This window comes from Eptatretus burgeri, chromosome 4 (assembly GCF_056783735.1).
Source record: "Eptatretus burgeri isolate ZD-2024b chromosome 4, Ebu_testis_v1, whole genome shotgun sequence".
Classification (NCBI taxonomy): Eukaryota; Metazoa; Chordata; class Myxini; order Myxiniformes; family Myxinidae; genus Eptatretus; species Eptatretus burgeri.
The window spans coordinates 141,993,609-142,019,680 of NC_140964.1; the positions used below are offsets into that span (position 1 = coordinate 141,993,609).

General features: G+C 46.7%; 1 protein-coding gene across 1 annotated transcript in view; it reads left to right on the forward strand.

Annotated features, from left to right (window-relative positions):
* Positions 1 to 26,072, forward strand: part of UFD1 (ubiquitin recognition factor in ER associated degradation 1) — a 58,429-nt gene that overhangs the window by 17,047 nt on the left and 15,310 nt on the right. Inside the window, exon 4 of the mRNA XM_085880219.1 lies at positions 15,972 to 16,093. Coding sequence (XP_085736345.1) covers positions 15,972 to 16,093 — 122 coding nt within the window. The remainder of the gene's footprint in view (positions 1 to 15,971; positions 16,094 to 26,072) is intronic.

Below are 26,072 nucleotides of genomic sequence, written 5' to 3' on the forward strand. Positions count from 1 at the left end.
CTATCCCACGCGGGGGCTGATTGGCTCAATCGCGGTGAGACCGAAAGGTCCACCCGTGACTGGTTCCCGGCGTTAGTCCGAGAGGGTCACGACTGGATTGTCCGTCCGGTGGGCGACGCGCCGCGATTCGAGTTACGTGGCCGTTCGCACGCCGGCGGGCGCGAAGACCGCAACACTGGTGTCAGGAGTGGGATACAAATTCATCGCCCTCCTCGCGGCACTGGTATCGGAGAACAGGAAAACGGGCTGTCCTGTCTCCGGCTAAATTCACGGGAATCGGTCCAGGGGTGAGAGAAGCGACCCCCGATTCCCTCCAAATTACGAGCGAGCAAATTAACCCTTCACGAGAAGCAAGATGGCGTCTCAAGGCGAGCGGGAGCCGGGGGTATTAGAAATGGATGTAGAATGTGTAGGATCCATGGTCCAGGATGGAATCCCCGAGCAGGAAATGTTGATTGTGCAGGAACACGGACTCGCCCAACTGAACCCAGGGCCCGAAATGGGTGCGGCAGCGGCCGCAGTGTATGACACCTCCCCCCCCCTCTCCACCAAAACCCTTCCCCAACCCTTGCCGAAACGGCTCAGCTGAGTGCATCCAACATGGCCCAGCTATGCGCCATGCTGGCGGCAATGAACGAAAAGATGAATGCGAAAATGATCGAAAAGATGGATACAAATACAAATGAAATGAAAAACGAAATGAATAAGCAAATAAACGGAATGGAAGCAAACATGAAGGAAGAAATGAAAAAGTTCCGGGGTGAGACGCAGAACATGGGCCGATGCCTGCAGGCGGGCATGAAGGCCGTGACAAAGGAAATAATAGTTGAGACAAGGGAGGTAAAGGGTGAAGAGTTGGCAGAGACGCGGGAGATAGAAAAATAGAGGAGAGACTACACGAGGAAGACGGGGTAAGTGACGCACACACACACACGGAGGTAGTGGAGGATAATGGGGGTGAGCTCGCGGAGCGTGCAGGGACCCGGTGCGAGCAGCTGGATGGCCTCCAGGAACGAGGGGAGGGAGTATGCCCCCTTGAGGCGAGTCACGACCAGGTGAGTTCGGTCGTGCTTTGCGAGGTTGAGGGGGCGAGTGCTGCGAACGGGTGCACGGAGAGCTTGGGGGGTATAGAGGCCCCGGAGACCCTTGTGGGGACACAAATCCCCAGTGTGGTTGTCCCTGTGTGTGTGGTGCAAGGTGTGAGTGCGTCCCCGTGTGTGGAAGCGACCCCGTGTGTGAGTGGTGTGGTGGCGATGGTGCCGGAGTGTGTGCTTCCCAGCACGCCGTGTGTGGATGAGGCACCGTGTGTGAGTGTCGCCGTGTGTGTGAATGAGGAACCGCGGGTGAGTGCCCTCGCGTGTGTGAGTGAGGCACGGTGTGTGGATGAGGCACGGAGTGTGAGTGAGGCACCGCGGGTGAGTGCCCTCGCGTGTGTGAGTGAGGCACGGTGTATGAGTGAGGAACCGCGGGTGAGTTCCCCCGTGTGTGTGGATGAGGCACGGAGTGTGAGTGAGGCACCGCGGGTGAGTGCCCTCGCGTGTGTGAGTGAAACGGCCAGTATGAGTGAGGCACCACGTGTGAGTAGTATGGTTTGTGTGAGTAGTGAGGCACGCGTGAGTGAACGGCCGTGTGCAAGGTCGCTGTGTGCCAGGGAGACCGTGTGTGTGAGAGAGCGGTATGAGAGGGAGATGTCGGTCGGCATGCGGGAGCACGCAGTCGCGTCTCCCCGTGTGAATGTGATGGAGTGGACTGTGTGCGTCGTAACACGCAGGTGTGCGTGGGTTGAATGGCGACAACGAAGGCGACATGAGAAGAAAGAAAGCCGGGTAGCGGCTGTAGTTGTTTCGAGGACCGTGCCGGGTTCGCCCAGCAGTGAGCACGCGGTTCGTGCTGTGCAACGCACGAGACCACCACGTGCTCGCTTGCGAGAGTGAAGTCCCGGTCCGGAAACGCACGCGGTGGATTTGCCGATCCCGCGGACGGACAAAGTTTAGGCAGGTAAATGGATTTGGACCGGACGGGTTCTCCACGCGATCGTGTGTGTTAAGCTCCAACGGGCAAAGCACATGTGTTCGCGTGGGAAACCCCTCGAGACGTGGGGCTTGTGTTTTTTTTTTGCGCACGGTGACGTCATGGCTGCACGTGTGGTTGGAATCCGGCAGGAGGGGAATCTCTGCCGGATGGCACCGTCCAAGGAGGGACGAGGAACACGTGCAGCTGCATGACGTCACGGCCAGGTGCAAAGTGCGCGAGCTCTGAGTTGCCGCGCAGGTGCTGCGCATGGAAAAGGAAAAAGCAAGCCTCACTTTCGGGTGTACAGGATTCCTGGGCAAGGGGTGAAAGACCCCCTTACCCTGGGCACAGGATGGAAACTAGTTAGGGGGAAGGGTTAGCTTAGTTAGACCGACTTCATGGGGCAGGGGTAAGTCCTCATGGAGTCCGTGGAATGGATTAGTTAGAGGGATTTAGTGAGCTTTAGGTGGGGAAATAAAATTGATTAATGGGATTATTTGGAGACAGTGACAGACTTGTGAATGTGTAGAGGGGACGTAGTTTAGCTACGTAGTGTTAAATGGAACGTGCTATAGTGTAAGGGACGACGTGGGAGCACGAGTTAGTTAGGGGATGTAGTTAGAAGGATGGCAGAGTTCAGTGGTGTGTGTGTTGAAGAGTTGGTGAGTTGTGAGGCATGTGCTTGGTGAGTGAGTGAGGCCAGCGGGTCTGTGTGTTTGGAGCGAATGGGGAATGCATGGTGCGATGAGTGATTGGGGGGAGGAGTGACTCCCGCCCAAGGGACCCCGGGGTCAGTGTAGAGTGAGTTAGGGGGTTAGTCAAATTGAAAAATGGAGGTTGTTTTGTTGTTGGTGGGAAAGTAGGCTCGAGACCCATTTGGAGGGGTGCAGGAGCCCTGTTGACGGGCTTGGGAGCGTGGCTGCGAAAGGTGAGTATCGCTGAGTGGGTACCCCGGGCACCAGGCTAGTCGGCCGCGGTAGGCCATGGGCCCATGGGGGGCCGGGATAGAGTCGTGGGCACGGGTGCGCCTGCTTGGTGCGGGGGCCCGGGGCGCCATTAGCCGCGTGGGCAGTGTTGTGGGCACGGGTGACCCTCGGAAAGGGGCCCGGGAGGCCGGCCTGCCACGTGTGCGTTTCAGGGGAGGTGCCATGGGGGCACTCCCCGGTGTTAGGGAGCTGGTAGGCTCGGAGGCAGTGTAGTGCCCGGGGTGCCATAGCGGGAGATTCGGCAGAGGGTCGTGCCTGCCAAAGGGAGCCACGTGTCCCAGCCAGGAGACCGTGTGAGGGCACGGAGAGAAAATTGGGGGGCGAGGCCCGAAATTGTAAGGACACCAACACAGGCGACGGGGATCTGGGTTGTTAGAACCAATAGTTTAAGCGAGAGGCGCTTGTTGAAAGCCCCGGGGTAGTTTAACAGTTAAATGGTTAGGGTAGATTAGGAGATGTACCCCTCCGCACCATCCATCCCCTCGCTGTCGTTGTGGGCCGCTGGACCCACTTTGGGTTAGATCGCCGAACTCTGGGGAGGCCATTCTGAGGCTTCGTTGGGCCTCGACACAGGACGCTAGCTCTCCCTTGTTCCCCTCCGGGAAGGGAACGTAGGGGTTGGGAGTAGGCTAGGTGACAGGATAGGGTAGCCGAACAAGGACGATAAAGGGGGTTAGGGGACGATTTATAGTGGGGAAGTAAAAATAAAAACAACAAAAAAAATAAGTGGGGGCTAAATTGGTTTTTGACAAATTAAGGGAGTGGGTATGTACAGTGACAGGCAAAGGCGATAGGTTGGGAGGGAGACGGGTCGGTAGGTCCGAGCCCGCCTTCCAAGTGGCCAGCACCACCGCACTCCCTCCACCAACTTCCACTGACGGCAAAAGCTGGCCAGCTTCATCTGCTGGCTGTGTTACTGCAAGGCCTGTGCCGGCCAGTTCATCTGCTGGCTGTTTTTCTTCGAGGCCTGTGCCGGCCTGGTTCTGCGGGCTGAGTTTGCCTGCAGCGGCCTTATTCTGCGGGCTGTGTTGCCTGCACCTTTGCCATGCCATGCCCACTGCCCATGTTCACCAGCCCCGTTCAATTTTGCTTTGCCCCCCCCTGTTCATTTCCATGTGCGCCAGGATCAAGGCAACAGTTTGCAAGCTGCGAGAACTGCCCTGTTGGCAGCTACAACACGGGCCTGCAGTGGCAGCCCGTGCACCGTGTTTTGCGTCCATCCATTCATCCATTCATCCATTCATTCGTTGTGCTCATTGCGTGTGCCACTTGAGCTGACACGGAGACTGCGTTGTGCAGCCCAAGCACCGTTGTGGTTCACTGAGTTCAGTTCAAAAGGGAAGGCCTTGGACTGCGTGTGAGCAGCCAGCCACGTTCCCTGTCACCTGCATTGTTTTGAGCCAGAGACTGCATGCGGGCAGTCTGGCTCCCTGCTAACTGCTTTTCTTTTGCAGAGTTCAATGATCCTGGGCCATGGTTTAGTGTAAAATTTGTAAGTTAAGGTTAAGATGTACTGTAAATATGAGTGCGCCCCCGGCATGTATGTCTTAGCGCCGGCAATTTTATTTAAGTCGTCCGTGTGAGTGAGTTTGTTTAGGTAGTTACGCAGCCCTCAGGTTATTTATTTTGGGGACACGAATACCATGAATGTCGCACTCAGGGATCCGTAGGTAAAATGTACTAGGGGAAAACTACACATGATGGCACACGAAAATTTGACGACTCGGGACGAGTCTGTAAAAAGGGAAGGGGGTAGTGTTGTGGTTACCAGATTCGCAAACCACCATTCAGGTCCCTTAGGTGAGGTATCTCGGTAAGTGCATGTGTAGTTAGGCCCAAACCCGTTGTCTAGTGGGAATACATGTCATTTATACGTGCTGCGACTCTTCAGGATAGCCGTTTTTCTTTTACTATCTTTATTTTGGACCAACCGCCATGATCACAACCACAACATCAACCACCGACCCCAACCACCGCTTCACCACAACCGCCACGACCTTCACGCACACCTCACAACCGTAGCATCGCCACCGTTCTTGCCCCGCTGTGGGTACCGGTGTTGGACTCGTGCAGGGCGCACGTTGAACAGCGTGTACAAAATCACGGATTTTGTGCTTCAAAAACGGATCAAAAACGACACACGCCCACTTTTTGCCGTCCAATCGGTGAGCGAGGGGCGAATTGGCCCCGCCCCCAGGGCGATCGATATATGCAAATTTGTGGATCAAAAAGCCTTCACGCCCACTTTTTCTCGGGCCAATGGGGAGCGAGGTGAAAGGTCAAAGGGAGGGGGTCAAAGGCGAAGTTACGGGGGGATAAAAGGACGGTGTTCGTCAGTCAGCAGGGGGGAGTCAGCAGAACGAGAACGAGGAGTCGGAACGAGAGAGTCGCAAACAAGAACGGGTCGGAGAGTCAAGAAGAGGAGAGTCGGAAGCAGAGGGTCAAGACTTCGCGGGCGGTGGAGCTGCTCGTCGTGTGCGTTGGAGTCGGAACGGAGGGGACGGAGCTGTGGAAAGGCGGCGACACCAGACGAGGGGGTGCTCGCGTCGTGCAGGAAGCTGCACCCGAGGGAGGCCGACAGCGCGACCTGGCCGAGGTGGAGACGCTCGTCGCACATAATAAAGATCCTCTATACCCCGAGCATCAGCAACCCCCTCCTGTTTCCCCCCGCGCTGAGATAGTGCGACCAAGGGGGCCCCGTTCCCACCCCCTGCCAGGCACTGTCCACGAGGCCCGCGGGTTGCGGGGCCATCGCCGCTCCGCGTCTCATCACCAGACGGGTAGGCCCGACCCGGTCTCGGCCCCAGGCCTACCTCATTCTTGGGGATTTCTTTTCCTTGGTTTTGGGTATGTGTTGTCGGCGCCGTCTGTGAAGTAGAATTGTATAAGTGTTGCCGTGTGCTCGGTAGTCGGTATTAGCTCTGCACTGTGTTTTCACTTTTATGTTTGCTTTTTGTGTAAATGGAATTGTGTTTTCTTTTTTTGTGTGCATTTGGTGGAATTGTATTTGTGTGCTTTCCGTTCGTCGCGAATAAATGTGCTTTATTGTTGAACTGTTCTCCCGCTTCGCTTCGTCTTTTCCTCCATTGAATCCCCATCTTGCTTCACGTAAAGGGTTGGTAGTGGGCTGAATACGCCCGATAATTAATCGAACCGTCGAGGTCGACGATAACACCGCTCGGTTATTCTGATAGTACGGAACGGGTCGCTTAAGTGGCCCGTGTCCGAAGTCGACCTGCGGCGAGGTGCGATCGCCCGGTCTACCCTCCGCGTGGGTACTTAGGTAGTTCGAATTTGGCGAGCAACCCTATCCCACGCGGGGGCTGATTGGCTCAATCGCGGTGAGACCGAAAGGTCCACCCGTGACTGGTTCCCGGCGTTAGTCCGAGAGGGTCACGACTGGATTGTCCGTCCGGTGGGCGACGCGCCGCGATTCGAGTTACGTGGCCGTTCGCACGCCGGCGGGCACGAAGACCGCAACAATATATATATATATATATATATATATATATATATATATATATATATATATATATATATATATATATATATATATATATATATATATATATATATATATATATATATATATATATATATCAATTACAGCTAAATATCCAGGAACAATTTGTTTAAAAACAAGAGAGGAGATGGGAAGACGTGCAGAGATGGGAAAAAAGCAATACCGGCACTCGCGGAGGCCGTGTTACTAAAAAACCAAGTTCCTTTCAACTTCAGTCGCCCGAGTTTCTTGTAAAAGAAGAATATCTACCTTTACATTATTAATTCGCTGTATCGTTTGAACTTTACGTAAAGGATTACGACCTCTGTTTATATTTAAACTTGCTATAATCATAATCAAGAAGCTTTTATGCAATGAAGTACTTCCTTGCTTTAAGAATATATTTTTTCAGTCTCTTACAAGAAGCGCTGGAAATGGCAGCAGCTTCCGGGTTCTTAACAATCATTTGTGCTTTTTGGGACAAAAGCACACAAGTTGGGGAAAAATAATTTAGATTTACTCGCTTCTTACGAGTCGTTTTTTTTTGTGAAAAATCTGAGATATCGGAAATAGAAATTGCAGTGTCATCAAGACTATTATCTGGGGGGAGCTCCTCACCAAAAGCACTCAACGTCAGAGAGGAGCAACCATCTGAATCATAGTCCTCGTTTTCCTCAGGGCCTTCACCCATTTGCTTAATCTCCATGGTTTATTCAGGAGGAGGGACCAAAGCTGTAAGAGGGACACTCTCAGTGGTTACATTCTTGGGTGTGTCATTAACGATGGTGATGGCAATGTTGCTATCTTTAACAGGAGCACTACAAGGCTGAGATGACTCAGAGGGTATGGAGGGAGTCAGTCCAGTCTGGGGGGGGGGGCTGGTAGTAATAGTTGGAGGTTGCAAACCAAGAATGGGAGGGGGGAAGGAGGAGGAGGAGGCGGGGGAGGGGTGGAGGAGCAGGAAAGGAAGAAGAAGCAGGAGGGTGAAAGGGGAGGAGGAGGAGGAGGAGGAGGTGGAAGGGAAGAAAGAGGTGGAGGGTGAGGGTAACATCAGCATCGTTACATAACATTTTAGAGGTACCAGGTGATTTAGAAGAGGAACCATTTGGTGAAACCGAAGCATATGGAAGTCTGTGTTGTGGGGCAAGTCCCCACAACCACCTGTGCGAAGGAGCGAGGAGCCACTGAAGCAGCGAGGATTTTCGATCCGGGCTCAGCAGTGCTGTGAGAAGGCGAAAGAGATCTTTTGGTGCTTTTGTTTATCTGAGTAGGAGCAGGTGCTTCGTGGGAAGCTTCTGCTTCTGTAATGAGAGCATTATCTGGGATGGGGAGTTGTTGGGATGAGGAGCCTTCATTACCAGTTTTATTCGGCATGTCTTTGGGGCACGATATTTTAACATTGCCGAATTCACCACAACTCGAACACACAAGGGTTTCTGTGTTCGCATATCCCATATAAGTATGTCCCTCAATTTTAAAGGGAAGGATTGCCTGGAACCCTGGAACCCTGAAACACTTGGTGGCAAGATCATGTAAACAATCGGACGAAACGACATGATGCGTTTAAAATTATCATTCCGACTACAAAACGGAATCATGTTAATGGGGATACAACCGTACCGTATCATTTTAGCTGGGTTACAGGTCAGGTCAGGTATTGGAGCATGTGCCAGAACAGCGCGTCGCTGCGTCCACTTTCCGCCGGTACTCCAGGGGCCTCCGTCTGGCCATCCCCCAGGCAGATGCCAGGCCCATCCCCATCTCCTTGAGATGATGGTCAACCTGCTGCAACCACGAGGCATGTGGTCGGCCCACTGGCCTCCTTCACTCATGAGGCTCCCTCGCTGAGAGAATCTGGTGAGCAGGATCAGCGTCAGGAAAACGAGCCACATGTCCATGCAGCCGTAACTGACGCTCACGGACTGTGCATGTAACAAATCTCATCCGAGTCTCTCTCAGCAACCGCTCGTTGGACACAAAATCCAAACCAGCGATAGCCAAGGATTCTCCGAAGAGACCTGGTACCGAAGGAATTAAGTCTCCGTCTCAGATCCTTGGTCAGAGTCCAAGTCTCACATCCATTGAGCAAGACTGGAAGTAACAAGGACCTGAAGACTCAGACTTTCGTTCTCCCGCACAGACGCCGGCAGCGCCACACCCCATGATCCAGTGAATCCATGACTCCCCAGGCCCGACCCAGACGTCTATTGACCTCTGACTCACAGCCAGCAGAGACATGAATATCACTGCCAACGTAAGTGAATCTCTCCACGACCTCAACATCCTCACCACAAACAGACACAGACAGGACAGCAGCATCCAAGATGTCACCGAAAGCCTGGATCTTAGTTTTGACCCAATAAACCCGTAATCCCAGCGGCTCCGACTCCTCATTCAGCACCTCGAGGGCCCCCAAAAGGATATCTAAAGTCTCCGCAAAGATGACTGCATCATCTGCAAAATCAAGGTCCGAGATATTGACATTTCCAAACGATGCACCGCAGCTTGATCTCTCCGACATCCTCCCTAAAATCCAGTCCATACAAGTGCTGAAAAGTGTGGGGGCCAGTACACACCCCTGACGAACTCCAGTAACAACTGGAAATAAGTCAGAGATAGCACCACCACACTTCACAGCACTCTCAGTACCAGAGTAGAGTTCAGACATCAGATCTATCAGTTTTGGTGGCACCCGACGAAGACCAAGAATCCTCCAGAGGACATCTCGATTCACTGAATCAAACGCATTTTACGTGACAATCTGATCACATTTTATGAAAGGTGGTAAATTTGAGATCACAACTTTTTTTTTGTGGGAGTATCCAAAGGGTTAAATGGAACATAAATATCGGGATCAAAGAAAAGTCCGCGTTCAACGACTTGAGCAACCATCGGCACTTCAGAAACGAAAAAACTAGTTTTTTTTGTTCAGACAGGAAACCGCCTTAATCCCGATGATCTCACCTACACCAACAATTGACTTCTCCATGTCGATCTCCGACGGAGGAATACAAACGATGCCATGTTTCCTGGTTAGCGCTTCAAAGGAAGCATACCGTGAACTTTCACCTGCCATGACTCTTCAATAGTCGGATGTATAAAATTAATCGGTGAACACCGTTCAAACTTCGCCGAGTTGCGAGCAAACGTGAACAATTGAAACGAAAGGAAAAGGTATAATGAATCAAAAATAAGTAAATAAATAAATAAACGCGATAAACTAATAATGCACAACAGTAGATCGGCACGGCCACCGCCCAAAGCACAAATAATGTTCCGAATACCGCCGTAAATACCGCTCTTCTCTCCCTCTCTCTAACTTGGGAAATGGGGGGAATCGAGGCACAAGAGATGAGATGAGGTGGGGGGGAGAAAAAAAAGCTGTGCAGCTGGGTAAGGTAGACGAGAGCACAAGGGACAACACAGGGTTAACACACGCACCAACACGCAAAATTAGACAAATGAACACACTTTTAGGAGTCAGAACTGCTGCTAAGTTCTATTCTGGAGCTTACATTTTGTAATTCGCTTAGTTTAAGAGATTCTCGATGTTACAGCATGTGCAGAAATGAAATAATGCCACGAATGCTGGCATCTCCGTGCATTTATAAGCATTGCAAGGTACCCAGCGATTTGTGGCTATGATGAACAGGCATTCGATAATAAGAGTGAGGAAAGTGTAAAAATAAAAATAAAATAAAGAAAACGTGATTGTTAAGAAATCATTGTGGCCTGTTCCAAGTCTAGGCATGGTTGAGCAGGCCAAAAAACATGGCGGCTTCAGATCCCAGCGAGGGAATCCAGGATACACCTGAAGACCCCAGAGAGTGAGGTGTCCGTGGATACGCCTGATAAAGGATATAATTAAATTAGGCCGTTAATTATCTTCAAAAGTGGTGTTTTGGAAAATCCAAACACCCAATTTTCACTCCTGTACTTCCTTGGAGTTCTCTTAGTATGCATGCAAAGGTACAGGCTGCTATGTTTTATGGTTTTGGAGTTATGTAGGAGACACACATTTATTAGTATAGATACCTAAGTACTACATCTGGTCGCAATGTTTTGTTTTCTATGTTTCACACTCGATGGGATCATCAGGTCTTATGTGAGCCTTACTTCCTTGTTTTCATTGATTGCTTTTGGTTCATGTTTTCATGTGTTTCTGGAACTGGGATATTGAATTTTTTGCAGATATTCCATTGGGTTATTGTACATACGACCCTGTTGTGCCTTTGTGTGTACAGATGTTCCTAAATGAGTTTTTTACATCCCGTTAGGAGGTGGTGCATACTTTCTGTTTCTACCTTGCAAAATCTACACTTGTCCGATTGACTCGGTCCTGCCATGTCCTTAAAGTTGTTGGCGTAGTTTCCTTCATCTTTGGCATTTATTCTCCATCCCAGTTGAGCTGAACTTATCTGAGCCATTTCAGTGATCCTTCTTTGTCTATCCACAATCTGTCCAATTCTTTTTTTCTTTTTTTTTTACCTTTCTGCTATTTTGTTGTTCTCCCAATTGTTGGTGTATATCTGTTAATATTTCATTTTATATTTTTCTTTTTTCGCCATCGTTGGGGCTGTATTTGTTTCCGTTTCGGTTTCATGTGTCAGGTCAGGTATGGGAGCATGTGCCAGAACAGCGCGTCGCTGCGTCCACTTTCCGCCGGTACTCCAGGGGCCTCCGTCTGGCCATCCCCCAGGCAGATGCCAGGCCCATCCCCATCTCCTTGAGATGATGGTCAACCTGCTGCAACCATGAGGCACGTGGTCGGCCCACTGGCCTCCTCCACTCATGAGACTCCCTCGCTGAGAGAATCTGGTGAGCAGGATCAGCGTCAGGAAAACGAGCCACATGTCCATACAGCCGCAGCTGACGCTCACGGACTATGCAGGTAACAAATCTCATCCGAGTCTCTCTCAGCAACCGCTCGTTGGACACAAAATCCGACCAGCGATAGCCAAGGATTCTCCGAAGAGACCTGGTACCAAAGGAATTAAGTCTCCGTCTCAGATCCTTGGTCAAAGTCCAAGTCTCGCACCCATAGAGCAAGACTGGAAGTACCAAGGACCTGAAGACTCGGACTTTCGTCCTCCCGCACAGGTACCGGCAGCGCCACACCCCATGATCCAGTGAATCCATGACTCCCCAGGCCCGACCCAGACGTCTATTGACCTCCGGCTCACAACCTGCGGAGACATGAATATCACTGCCAAGGTAAGTGAATCTATCCACGACCTCAACATCCTCACCACAAACAGACACAGACAGGACAGCAGCATCCAAGATGTCACCGAAAGCCTGGATCTTTGTTTTGACCCAAGAAATCCGTAATCCCAACGGCTCCGACTCCTCATTCAGCACCTCGAGGGCCCCCAAGAGGATGTCTAAAGTCTCCGCAAAGATGACTGCATCATCTGCAAAATCAAGGTCCGAGATCTTGACATTGCCAAACGATGCACCGCAACTTGATCTCTCCGACATCCTCCCAAAAATCCAGTCCATACAAGTGCTGAAAAGTGTGGGGGCAAGTACACACCCCTGACGAACTCCAGTAACAACTGGAAATAAGTCAGAGATGGTACCACCACACTTCACAGCACTCTCAGTACCAGAGTAGAGTTCAGACATCAGATCGATCAGTTTTGGTGGCACCCCACGAAGACCAAGAATCCTCCAGAGGACATCCCGATTCACTGAATCGAACGCTTTACAGAGATCAACATAGGCTGCAAGCAGCCCCTGCCGAAACTCTCGTCTGCGTTCGGTGAGGACACGAAGTGCAAGGATACGGTCAATCGTTGACCTCTTTGGTGTAAAGCCTGACTGCTCTGGACGCTGGTGCTCAAGCAGATGGTGGCGAACCCTATCAAGAATTATCCGAGCAAAGACCTTGCCCGGCACTGAGAGCAGCGTCACCCCTCGGTAGTTGTTGCAGTCTTGGCGATCACCCTTCCCTTTCCAGAGAGGGACAACAAGGCCCCTCTTCCAGTCAGTTGGGATGATGCCTGTGTTCCAGGCAGAGCACAAAACTGCATGCAACGACGCGAGTGCAGCATTTCCACCAGCCTTGAGAAGTTCGGCATGGATGCCACAGATCCCTGGAGCTTTGCCCCGTTTCAACTGGTTCACCGCAGCCCGTGTATCCACAAGCGATGGTGGACCACAGTTGATTCGAGGGTCAGCAACAGGGATTGTAACACCCTTGACGTCCAACTCGACAGCTGGGGGATCAGCCTGGTACAACCGCTCAAAGTAACCAGCCCAGCGGGCCTTCACTTCAGACTCCTCTGTCAAGAGCCTACCACTCTCTGCTCGAACTGCAGTGCTCCGAGGGATGGGCTTGGATGAACGTAATGCGCGAATTCCCCTGTAAGCGGGACGAGAATCACCTGTCCACAGGTGATGCTCTACCCCCTCACAGATTCCTCGCACATAGGCCTCCTTGTCCACCCTCAGTGCACGTACAGTTTTACGCCTCAGCTCCCTGAACAGCTCAGCTCTGCCATTCAGCCTGGCCCTGCGACTCTGGTCAATGGTATCCAGTGTCCCTTGAGAGACAAAATTCTTCTTTGCCCTGCGGTGAACTCCAAGGCATCCACCGGCAACATCAAGGACGGTGGTCTTGAAGGTGCTCCACAACTCTTCAGGACCCCCAAAGCACCCAGACCCCCCAAGTGTCCACTCAGCCTGTTCGCAAACTCCTCAGCTACTCTCTCATCCCTGAGCTTGGCAACATCCAGCCTAGGCTGGGATGGTACCATTCTCCAGGATTTAAGGTGCAGCTTTAGAGTTGCTACAACAAGCCTGTGGTCAGTATTGAGGAACTGAGCACTCCGGTAGACCCTGCAGTTCTGGATCATCCTCCAACGACCGTCAATGAGGACATGGTCAATCTCCTTTGCCACACCGCCAGCGTTGGAATACCAAGTCCAGCGATGAGCTTGCGGGCGCTGAAACCATGAACCAGCCACCCTAAGTCCATGACTTCTTGCAAAGTCAAGGAACTTAGTGCTATTCTGGTTCATAGTTCCTGACCCATGGGGACCAACACACACCTCATAACCATCCCTATCAGTTCCAGTCGATGCATTGAAATCCCCCAAGACTAGAAGTGTATCTCGTCTGGGGCACTGATCAACCACAGACTCGAGTGTGGCGTAGAATGTGTCCTTCACGGTAAGATCACTCGCCTCAGTCGGAGCATAAATAGAGACCAGGGAAATGACACCTAAGGAGTGACGAATCCTTAATCTCATAATACGCTCGTTGACCGGTGTTACCTCAATTATCATTGGGGTCAGCTTATTGGACACAGCTACAGCAACTCCTTGGGTATGGTAACCATCAGAGCGACCAGACCAATAGTAGGTGTAACCACCCACCATTATCTCGCCGCAATCCGGTCTCCGAACCTCAGAGAGAGCTGCAATCCCGATGTCCAAACGCTTGAGCTCAGATGATAACAGAGACAGGTGATCATCCTCTCTTAGGGATAGGACATTCCAGGCACCCACCCGAAGGGACCGCCTCAGGTTAACCCAAGGAGACCGCCGTCTGGTGGACGACACCTCAGCACCACTCCGACACACTCTCCCGCAATCTGACCCAGGGATGTTACCCCGTGGTAACATCTTCTATTCTCACCTGTTTTTCTAATTTCTTTACGAGGTGGGTTAGTGATACCTTCTCTGGCTTGCTTTCTTCTGTTTGCATCCAAATTGGAGTATGTAGTCTGTTAAACTTTTCACATACTCAGCCAATCCAATGGTTGTCACTCTGTGCACTTGGTTGAGTTCCATCAGGCCACTACTTCCTTCTCGTCTCGGTCGGTACATTCTTGGGATGCACTGATTTTTGTAGAACATTGTGTGTATGGTGAGGAGTTTTTTTGTCTTAATGTCTCGTTTGTTAATTTCCGGTTGTGGCCAGTTGATTATTCCACAGCTGTATTGGAATACTGGTATTGCTAGTTGGTTCATGGCTTTGATTTTGTTTCTTGGGGTGAGATATGTTTTCAGTCCGATCAGTTTCGTGCTACATAAGTATTCTTTGGCAATTGTTTTGTGTATTTATTTGTGACTTATTTGGAGGCCCTCTTCTACCACCGAGGTTCTACTCCGAGGTATTTGTATGATGATTCGTTGCCCACTTCCTGTGTTATATTTCGGTCGATTTTGTCTTTCTGTTTTTGTTGTTGAGGTCGATTTTAATGTTGTCTGTTTTTGTTTGTTTACTTTGTACGAATATGCACTTGGCACACTTATCGAGAACAAATTCCATTTGAATGGCGTCAAAGTATCATTTCACTGATTTCAGTTGTTCTACCAATTTTTCATCGTTTGGTGTGAAGAGATTTAGATCATTCATGTGCAGTTGATTTGTCACCTTTCTTGTCTATTTGGACATTCTCTTTTTTGATGTCAGGATATATATATATATATATATATATATATATATATATATATATATATATATATATATATATATATATATATATATGTATATGTATATGTATATATATATATGTATATATATATATATGTATATGTATATATATATATATATGTATATATATATGTATATATATATATATATATATATATATATATATATATATATATGTGTCCTTTCTCATGAATGAGGTTGCTCAGTGGGTCCAGAGCCAGGCAAAACAGGGAGTGGGGAGAGCGGGTGAAAGGCTGTCTCCCTGGAAAATGCTGACATATCTTCACTCCTGGTATTTCAATCTTTCCTTCTGAGTGTTGCAGTATCAATGTGGTCTTCCATATAGCTCCATTGCTTTCTCAATCAGTTTGATTATTTGGGGGTTGATCTTGAACAGTTGCATGCATTTTATCATCCATGAATATGGAACGCTATTAAAAGCTTTTTTTTTATCACTATTTAAAGTCTATTCATGCTGTGGACAATCTGGTTCTTCTGGTTTTACAGTTTTCGAGAATGGCCTTGTCTAGTCGAAGGTGGTCCATTTTTTCATAACATCCTCTTTTACATCCCTCCTGTTCTGCCTCTGTGCCTCCTTGTTGTGTTAGGTGGTGTTACTGTATGTGTGCGTGCACATTATTTATACATTTAAGAAGAAAGGTGCATACAACAAAAAAATGTGCTGATACCCAACCTGCCGATTTGGTAAGAATCAAGCGAGAGCAGACCGACGTGGCATTTCATCCACTAACCCGAGCACCTGCCCACTTTTATGATCAAGACAGTCATTTCTGGTCACGTGCCGATGCGAGGAGGAGTGGTTATCATAACGACCTGAAGCAAAAATGACATTCACATCATTGATAGGACCTGCTTTGCTCTCTTCGAGCAAGGTTCTTAGTTTCTTAATAAGTCCTTTCAAGCAAAAATCCTTCCTTTATCCAACTTTATTTTATTTTTAAACTTGCATTTTTCTTATTATACAAATTGCTCTTCCTACCCTACCATCCATATCCCCCTCATAGGTAGGCTGAACGTGTCATATCCCATGCTGTTTAAACTGCGTAACACTCGTGCAGAGAGGGAGACACATTGTGGCGTGCTGGAGTTTGTTGCTGATGAAGGAAAATGTTATCTGCCTTACTGGGTAAACCTATAGTTCAGTGTTATTTGTTATTCTGTTTGGTAATGAGTGAGTGGTTGCCAATATGCACTGTGAGATAAGAATTCCATGAGAGAGTACTTGCACTACAAATATTTTATCTCCATGTGTCAATGTGAAACACTTACTTATACACGAATGGAGTGCGGTTACCATGCATTAGTTGAACCTGATCATGCACACTTCTACTAACTGTGTTTGGAGCCCCCCTTTTGTTGTTATTGTATATTTGGTGCCCCCATTTTGTTGTATATTTGGTGGCCCATTTTATTTTATATTTGGTGGCCCATTTTATTGTATATTTGGAGCCCCCCCCCATTTTGTTGTATATTTGGAGCCCCCCCCCCATTTTGTTGTATATTTGGAGCCTGCCTTTTGTTGTATATTTGGTGCCCCATTTTGTTGTTGTACAACAAAATGGGGGGGGTGGCTCCAAATATACATTTGGTACCCCCATTTTGTTGTATATTTGGTGCCCCATTTTGTTGTATATTTGGAGCCCCCCCCCCATTTTGTTATACATTTGGTGCCCCATTTTGTTGAATATTTGGAGCCCCCCATTTTGTTATATATTTGGTGCCCCATTTTGTTGTTGTATATTTGGAGCCCCCCCCAATTTTGTTATATATTTGGAGCCCTCCTTTTGTTGTATATTTGGAGCCCCCCCCATTTTGTTATATATTTGGAGCCCTCCTTTTGTTGTATATTTGGAGCCCTCCTTTTGTTGTATATTTGGAGCCCCATTTTGGTGTTGCACATTAGGTACCTCCATTTTCTTGTACATTAGGTGCCTCCATTTTGTTGTTCTCCATTTGGTAACCCCATTTTGTTCAAGTATTTTGGTGCCCACATTTTGTTGTTGTATACATGGTGCCCCCATTTTATTGATGTAGATGTGGTACCCCCATTTTTTTTTGTATATTTGGTACCCCCATTTTTAGGTCATCTCGATAGAGATGACCTAATAAAACCAGTCTCAATGTCTGTACGTACGTACGTACGTACGTACGTCCCCATTTTTTTCTTCCGATTTTCTTGATATTTGATATGTGGGTAGATGTCAATGGATGCACGACGGTATGAGCTTTGACCCGATTGAAGGTCAAGGTCAACGTCAAGGTCACTCCAAAGTTGCGAAATCGTCCATTTTCAAAATATATCTCCTCCGCCGTTTATGATCCGATCTTTGAAATTCCTTCGGATTCTGATAATATGGAACAATATCTAAATTTGGTCGGGCTGGTTTTTTGAAATTCGTCCTGGCTATCGAGTCACGTATCTTCAAAGTTGGAAAAAATCGTCGATGTGATGCGGTCAAAAAAAAATTTGCCCGATCTTGATGAAACTTGGTATTTAGGTAGGGGTCGATGAGTGATGCACGATGGTATGACTTTTGATACGATTGAAGGTCAAGGTCAAGGTCACCGATGCTGTAAACTTGTGAAATCATCCATTGTCAAAATATTGTTACGAATTTGCGCCCGCCGGCGTGCGATCGGCCGCTTCCCACGAATAGCAACCGCGTCGCCCACCGGATGGACAATTCAGTCGTGACCCTCCTGGAACTACCTCCAGGAGCCAGTCACGGGTAGGGGTTTAACCTCACCACAACCCAGTCTGCATTCTACCCGCGCGAAATAGGGTGAATCGCCGAATGTCGATATACCTAAGTACCCCCGCGGCTAGCGTACCGAGGAGTTGTACCACGCCGCAGGTCGACTCCGGACACGAACCGCTTAAGCGGCTCGTTCCGTGCTGCAGGGATAACCGAGCGGAGTTATCGTCGACCTCGACGGTTCACATTATTTATTGGGTGTCTTCACCCACTACCAATCCCTTACCTGATGCAAGATTGAACTTTCAAACAAAAGAAAGGACGCAACGAAACGGGGGAACAATTGAACAAGCACGTTTAATGCGCGACACACAGAAGTACGTATTTCCAGTCAGCAACAATCATGCACGTATGTACAGGCAAATAGAAGCAAAAGTAATACGACCGACTAAAGCAATGTACAAGCACTTAATCAGTTTTACTTGTCTGACTGGCGCCACAAACACATATACAAAAGCCCAAAGAAAAGAAGAACCTCCCTTGTTGCGGCCAGTGAACCGTCTCCGGCACTCTCCGTGTCCGCTCTCGCAGGTCCACCTCAGGCCGCCTGCGGCGCTCTCCGTCCGTGTCTCCCACCAATAGGCCTCGCCGGGCCACGAGCACGGGAACGAACGAGGAGGAAGGGAACGCGAGTTGGTTTGCGGATCAACCGTCACGAGGAGATAGCATACGGGAGGACCAAAGAGATATCCAAGAGGAAGGAACGCATTCACCAAGGGGCGAAGAAGAGAAGAGAAGAGAGGAGAAGAGAAGAGGGCGCGCCCGCCCGTGTCCGTCCTTTATGGAGCGGGGCTCCGCCCTTCGCTCCACCCCGTTTCGGGCTCCACCCCCCTTCTGAGAGCCTCCCAAAAAGGGGCGTACCTCACTCCCGTCCGCGTCACACCGCGCGTCCACCAATCGGGAGCGAGCTGCCCCACCCCTCCCCTTCACACCAAGCGTGGTGGGGGGGATTCAGGCGGAAGCATCAGGCGGGGAAATTAGGCGGGAAAACAACCCCACAGGCTTCACAAGTGGTTTTGTTCTGCCAATCCTTTTTGGACGGTTTCCGTGGTGCGGAAACCGTCTTACCGTGGTCTGCAGAGGATGGCGTTCGCAAGCGGGCATAGTGGCGTAGATGGTGGTGTTTTGTTGTGGGGGTGGTGTGGGCGTTGTGGCGTAGTTGGTGGCGGTTGTTGTTTGCGTGGAGGTTTGTGGCAATGGTGGCTCAAAATAACGATAGATAAAGAAAAACGGCTAACAAAAGCGTCGCAGCCCGAATGGATCACACATATTCCCTCTAAACAACGGGTGTGGGCTAACGACACATGAACTTATCGATATATCTCACCTGAGGACCCTTTATGGTGTATTGCGAATTTCCTCAGCCGTAACAATATCATCCGCCAATTTTAAGACTCAGAAATGCGGTTTGATTTCTGAGGTCTGGTTTCTATCCTTTTGAAGACACATTGATCATAAATGTTCCAAATCAACCATTTTCAAAATCTATCTCCGGACAACTCAGAAATGTAGTTTGATGTCTGAGGTTTTCCATCCTTTTTACTCCCGGGCTTTCGTCTGTACGTTGAACCAAAAGACAAGACGACATCGAAGCCATTCTAAGCCGATCAGAGATCCACATCTACAGAGTTTCAGAGATGACCGTCACCCCCAACCGGGGGTAATCTTGTTGTATATTTGGTACCCCCATTTTCTTGTTGTGTATTTGTTTCCCCCATCAAGTTCTCACAGATCTGTGAATTTTTTCAATTGAACCCATAGCTGTTGATGCACACACTGGTTACTTTGTTCTTGTTCATTAGTATCATTATATTGCTCAGATGGTTATTGTTGATGCTAACATTCAATTCCAACAGATAAGTTGTCACAAACCGCAATAGGTTGCTTTAGTTATTGATGTCCAACCTGCAGGCAGATGTATCCAAAACTTGTTTATCAGAAGGATGAAGAAAAGAGATTCATGAAGAACATCGACGTGGCGTTGCAAAGGGCACACAAATTCATAACTGGCTTTGGTTTTCTGTCTTTTAATCTGCTTTACCATCCATATATGTTCAGAGAAAGAAGGTTTACAAAATCCCCTCCCTCAACAAACTACTCTTATTAACTAGATAGTTCTGTATCTCGATAAATCAGACATTTCCCTAACTTGGAAGTCATCAGAAATTTCCTTAATTTAGAAGTAACCAGAACTTTCCCAAACTTGGAAGTAACCAAAAATTTCCCAAACTTGGAAGTAATCAGAAATTTCCTTAATTTGGAAGTAACCAGAACTTTCCCAATTTGGAAGTAACCAGAAATTTCCCAAACTTGGAAGTAATCAGAAATTTCTCAAACTTGGAGGTAACCAGAAGTTTCCCAAACTTGGAACTATCCAGAAATTTCCCAAACTTAGAAGTAATCAGAAATTTCCTCAAATTGGAAGTAACCAGAAATTTCCCAAACTTGGAAGTAATCAGAAATTTCTCAAACTTGGAAGTAACCAGAAATTTCCCTAACTTGGAAGTGTCCAGAAATTTTCCAAACTTAGAAGTAATCAGAAATTTCCTCAAATTGGAAATAACCAGAAATTGACCAAACTTGGAAGTAATCAGAAATTTCCCCAACTTGGAAGTAACCAGAAATTTCCCAAACTTGGAAGTAACCAGAAATTTCCCAAACTTGGAAGTAACCAGAAATTTCCCAAACTTGGAAGTAACCAGAAATTTCCCAAATTTGGAAGTAACCAGAAATTTCCCAAACTTGGAAGTAACCAGAAATTTCCCAAACTTGGAAGTAACCAGAAATTTCCCAAACTTGGTAGTAACCAGAAATTTCCCAAACTTGGAAGTAACCAGAAATTTCCCAAACTTGGAAGTAATCAGAAATCTCCCAAACTTGGAAGTAATCAGAAATCTCCCAAACTTGGAAGTAATCAGAAATCTCCCAAACTTGGAAGTAATCAGAAATCTCCCAAACTTGGAAGTAATCAGAAATTTCCCAAACTTGGAAGTAACCAGAAATCTCCCAAACTTGGAAGTAATCAGAAATTTCCCAAACTTGGAAGTAATCAGAAATTTCCCAAACTTGGAAGTAATCAGAAATTTCCCAAACTTGGAAGTAATCAGAAATTTCCCAAACTTGGAAGTAATCAGAAATTTCCCAAACTTGGAAGTAATCAGAAATTTCCCAAACTTGGAAGTAACCAGAACTTCCCCAAACTTGGAAGTAATCAGAAATTTCCCAAACTTGGAAGTAATCAGAAATTTCCCAAATTTGGAAGTAATCAGAAATTTCCCAAACTTGGAAGTAACCAGAAATTTCCCAAACTTGGAAGTAATCAAAAATTCCCCAAACTTGGAAGTAATCAGAAATTCCCCAAACTTGGAAGTAATCAGAAATTTCCCAAACTTGGAAGTAATCAGAAATTTCCCAAACTTGGAAGTAATCAGAAATTTCCCAAACTTGGAAGTAACCAGAAATTTCCCAAACTTGGAAGTAATCAAAAATTTCCCAAACTTGGAAGTAACCAGAAATTTCCCAAACTTGGAAGTGACCAGAAATTTCCCAAACTTGGAAGTGACCAGAAATTTCCCAAACTTGGAAGTGACCAGAAATTTCCCAAACTTGGAAGTAATCAGAAATTTCCCAAACTTGGAAGTAATCAGAAATTTCCCAAACTTGGAAGTAACCAGAAATTCCCCAAACTTGGAAGTAATCAAAAATTCCCCAAACTTGGAAGTAATCAGAAATTTCCCAAACTTGGAAGTAACCAGAAATTTCCCAAACTTGGAAGTAATCAGAAATTTCCCAAACTTGGAAGTAATCAGAAATTTCCCAAACTTGGAAGTAACCAGAAATTTCCCAAACTTGGAAGTAATCAGAAATTTCCCAAACTTGGAAGTAACCAGAAATTTCCCAAACTTGGAAGTAATCAGAAATTTCCCAAACTTGGAAGTAACCAGAAATTTCCCAAACTTGGAAGTAATCAGAAATTTCCCAAACTTGGAAGTGACCAGAAATTTCCCAAACTTGGAAGTAATCAGAAATTTCCCAAACTTGGAAGTAATCAGAAATTTCCCAAACTTGGAAGTAACCAGAAATTTCCAAAACTTGGAAGTAATCAAAAATTTCCCTCAGTTTCACAATCTTTCCACACAGCCAACTTGAAAGTGTGGAAAGTCTTTCCACATAAAATCTAATTCCCACCTTTCTACTCGCCTGGCAATAACTCTTCACCTTTCTTCTCCCCTCTTCACCTTTCTTCACCTCATCACCTTCACCATGATAACTCTTCGCCTTTCTACTCGCCTGGTGTTGGCCTCGCAGTTGGGGTGGTGGCTTGGGATCCTGGGGTCCTGAGTTCGAGCCCTGTTTTTCCGATGAATTAACAACAGGGGGTTGACTCACAATGTCATCCTTCCGAGGTCAGCAAAATGAGCACCAGTGTACTGGTCATAGGGGCACTGCATCAGCGGCATAGCCGCACCCCTAACCAGTGATGCAACCAGCAGCCAAAAGGCTGGACACGATCGGTACCTTTGTTCTCTATTCGACCTTTGGAATAAACATCTCGCCTCAACAGTCATGTTTAATAAGCAATTTGTTCCATTATCAATTCGTAAGTCGACAATCATTTTCCGCTCTGAACCAATACACTGCCGAACAGTGACTTGTAAAGAATTTGTGATATTATATATTGTATCAATTGATGAAAGTGTTCAGGGTTACCATAACAGAACTGATCATCGATATCAGAGTGGGTTCTATGTTAATTTATCAGAATATGAAAAACACATTATCCATTTGGTTTTCATCACACATTTGTCATTTTAATTGATTAACTCTACAAATGGTTTATCAATCGAGTCGGTGATCTCTTCGGTTAGCTTCAAGTCAGCAATAACGCATCGTTGAACTAAGAGACACCCCAAAATTGATGTTTTCTTTTGGTTTTGTTACAATAACATGAACATTGTATGTCCTGACTTACCGAGTGCACCTCATCCTATTTTGCTTTGTTTTTAATATGGACATTACTTTTCCAAAATTAATCTGGGAGACTCGTGACGTTTTCACCTGAGAACATGGATAAACTTCCACTAGTCTTCACTCTGCAGTCAAGCCAAGATGGTATCAACTCTCATGTTCTCAAATCCTGTTTTTTTTTCCACTTTAGTTTATCCTTATTTCCTAATAGAAAGTTTACACCTTTCCGGTTTTCCTTGGAATCTTAGGGTCCTGAGTTTGAGCCCTGTTGGCTCCAATCCATAACAATGATTCCCAGTTAATTCTCCCCATGGCCAGTTCTTTCCAACTTTCCTGTTTTCCTTCCTGAGGGGTTGCTTCTGTACCCATCTTGTTCACCTCCTTCCCTAGCCCTCAATTTTCCCCACATCCCTTATCCCTCCAAGTCTCCCTCTATTTTGTCCCTCATCACTGCTGTTTGTGTGTTTCTCCTCTTTCTTTCTACTGTTCTTTACCTTCACCACCGAAGGTGAAGGAGGTTATGTTTTCACCCCTTTCTTTCTGCTTGTTACGTGCAAAATCAAAGATTTTTCAAGTATATTGGTCAGACGGTTTTCTTATTCTGTCCGTCCATCTGTCAATCGCCTACAGGTTACTATTCTAAGCTGATCTTCATGAAACTTTACCTAGTTGTCGAGGTAGTCTCAACTGGGAAGCCTATTTATTTTGCAGTCAAAGGTCAAAGATCATCTTGAGGTCAAATTTCTAAAATTGTCATTTTTCATCTGATTGACTTGAAATTTGAACAAGGTTTGCATATTGTGTCATTGAATTGGGAAACTAACTATTTTTGAGATCAAAAGGTCAAACATAGAATCATCAATTTCAATCTGAAAAATAATCAATTTTCAACCGATTGACCTGAGCTTTGATGAAGATTGTCAATTTTAATCTTAATGAAATGGAAAATTTGATGTATCCATGGCAACCTTTGGAGAGGGGGATGGATTTTGCAAGTATCATGCTCTGCACAACGTCTTTTTCTTGTTTGTTTCTTTGTCTGTTTATCTGTCTGTCTGGATCTCAAAAAGTTGTGGACGGATTCAGATTAAACATGGTGGACACTTTGGGTGTGTGACAAGGAAGAATTGGTTCAATTTTGGTGAAGATCCAAATCCGATCTGGATAGGAGAATTATTTAATTTTTAAAGTGATTCTTCACCATTGAGAGATCGGACCAAAACGATCTAGTACTGTAGGGCATGATATTTCAAAAATGTATTGGGCCCCATATGTTCTCATGGATCAGGCATTATATGGTGGAGGTATGCACTCTACTGAGTGCCCTTCTCGTTTGTTCTGTTCCGTCCTGATACGTTCTATGTGATGATACGTTCTATAAAAACATAAAATACCAAATGAAAGGGAGTTTTACCCGTACCCCCACCATCTCATCTTTCCTCTATTTCACGCAACCTCATCTCATGTTTCATTTTGTAATTTTTCGATCCTCTTGGAGGATCTCGAAGTCTTTCTCACGTTGTTGTTCTTGTGGACTTTTTTGTTTCACAGCCTACAGTTTTCATCGAAACTTCCTGAAACTTGGCGTATATATGTAAAAATACCCTGCGCAGACAGTAACAGTCTCCGATTTTGAAAATTCCTCCTAGAAAAAAAGTTATGACATCAAAATATCTCTGCTAATGAAAATCGCCTAAAAAATTATCTCCGAAACTAGGCAAGCTTTTTGAATTCTGTTTGCGGGAATCAAACAGGGCATTAGCAGAGATTAATTACCGCACATATGATACATCACTATGACATCATATCAATTTTTATGACGTCATTCCTATTTTTTGTCATTTTTGGTTTTTTGTTTCATTTGTTTCACAGCCTACAGTTTTCGTCAACTTCCTGAAACTTGGTATATATATGTAAAAATACCCTGCGCAGACAGTAACCTTCTCCGATTTTCAAAATTCCTCCTAGATAAAAGTTATGACATCAAAATATCTCCGCTAATGGAAATCGGCAAAAAAATTATCTCAAACTCGGCAAGCTTTTTGAATTCTGTTTGTGGGAATTGAACAGTGCATTAGCAGAGATTAATTATCGTACATATGATACATCACTATGATGTCATATCAATTTTTATGACGTCATTCCTATTTTTTGTTTCACAACCCAGAGTTTTCATCGGATCTTCATGAAACTTGCCATCTCTTCTTCTTCTTCTTCTTCTTCTTCCTCTTTCGGCTTGCTCCCGTTAGGGGTCACCACAGCGGATCAACCGTCTCCTTTTCGCTCTATCCTCCACATCTTCCATTGACACTCCAACCACCCGCATGTCCGCCCTCACCATATCCATGAACCTCTTCTTTGGCCTTCCTCTTCTCCTCCTGCCTGGCGGCTCCATCTTCAACATCCTTCTCCCGGTATACTCCGCTTCCCTCCTGTGCACATGTCCAAACCATCTCAATCTCGCCTCTCTCACTTTGTCTCCAAACCGCCCTACCTGCGCTGTTCCTCTAATATACTCATTTCTTATCCTATCCATCCTCGTCACTCCCAACGAGAATGGCAGCATCTTTAACTCTGCCACCTCCAGGTCCGCTTCCTGTCTTATTGTTAGTGCCACCGCCTCCAAACCATACAACATAAGCTGGTCTCACTACCGTCTTATATACTTTCCCCTTCACTCTTGCAGCTACCCTTCTGTCACAAATCACTCCTGCAACTCTTCTCCATCCACTCCATCCTGCCTGCACTCTCTTTTTCACTTCTCTCCCACACTCTCCGTTACTTCATGAAACTTGCCATGTATATGCAGAAAGCCCACGCGCAGGCAGTAACCATTTCCGATTTTGGAAATTCTTCGAAGAAAAAAAGTTGACGTCATAATATCGCCGCTAATGGAAATCACCTATACCATTATCTCCGAAACTAGGCAAGCTGTTTGAATTTTGTTTACGGGAATCAAGCCGGGCATTAGCACAGATAATTTATTGCAAACCTGATACATCACAATGATGTCATATTCGTTTTTATGACGTCATCATTAAGAGGACGAGGATCTTAGCTCATTTGAGCTTGTCTTTACTCAAACTGCCTCTGTCGTACTTCTTCGTATAGTCTTCCTTTCATCTTTAGTCTCTCCCTTTCAAGTTACATCTTTGCCAATTATACTTGCTCACTCATAAAACTGTGGATTTCTTCCTTAAAGACCCATGTGACTAGTTATGGTCTGAATCCATTTATCTCTCTTCAGGCTGGATGGTACCATGATGCCTATGCTCTTTGCCAGTCCTGAACTACACTTTCTTTAGCTCTTTTAATTTATGGACGGAAATATCCTCACCAGAAACCAATGCCTTGACATCAAATTGATTAGCCATATTTGAG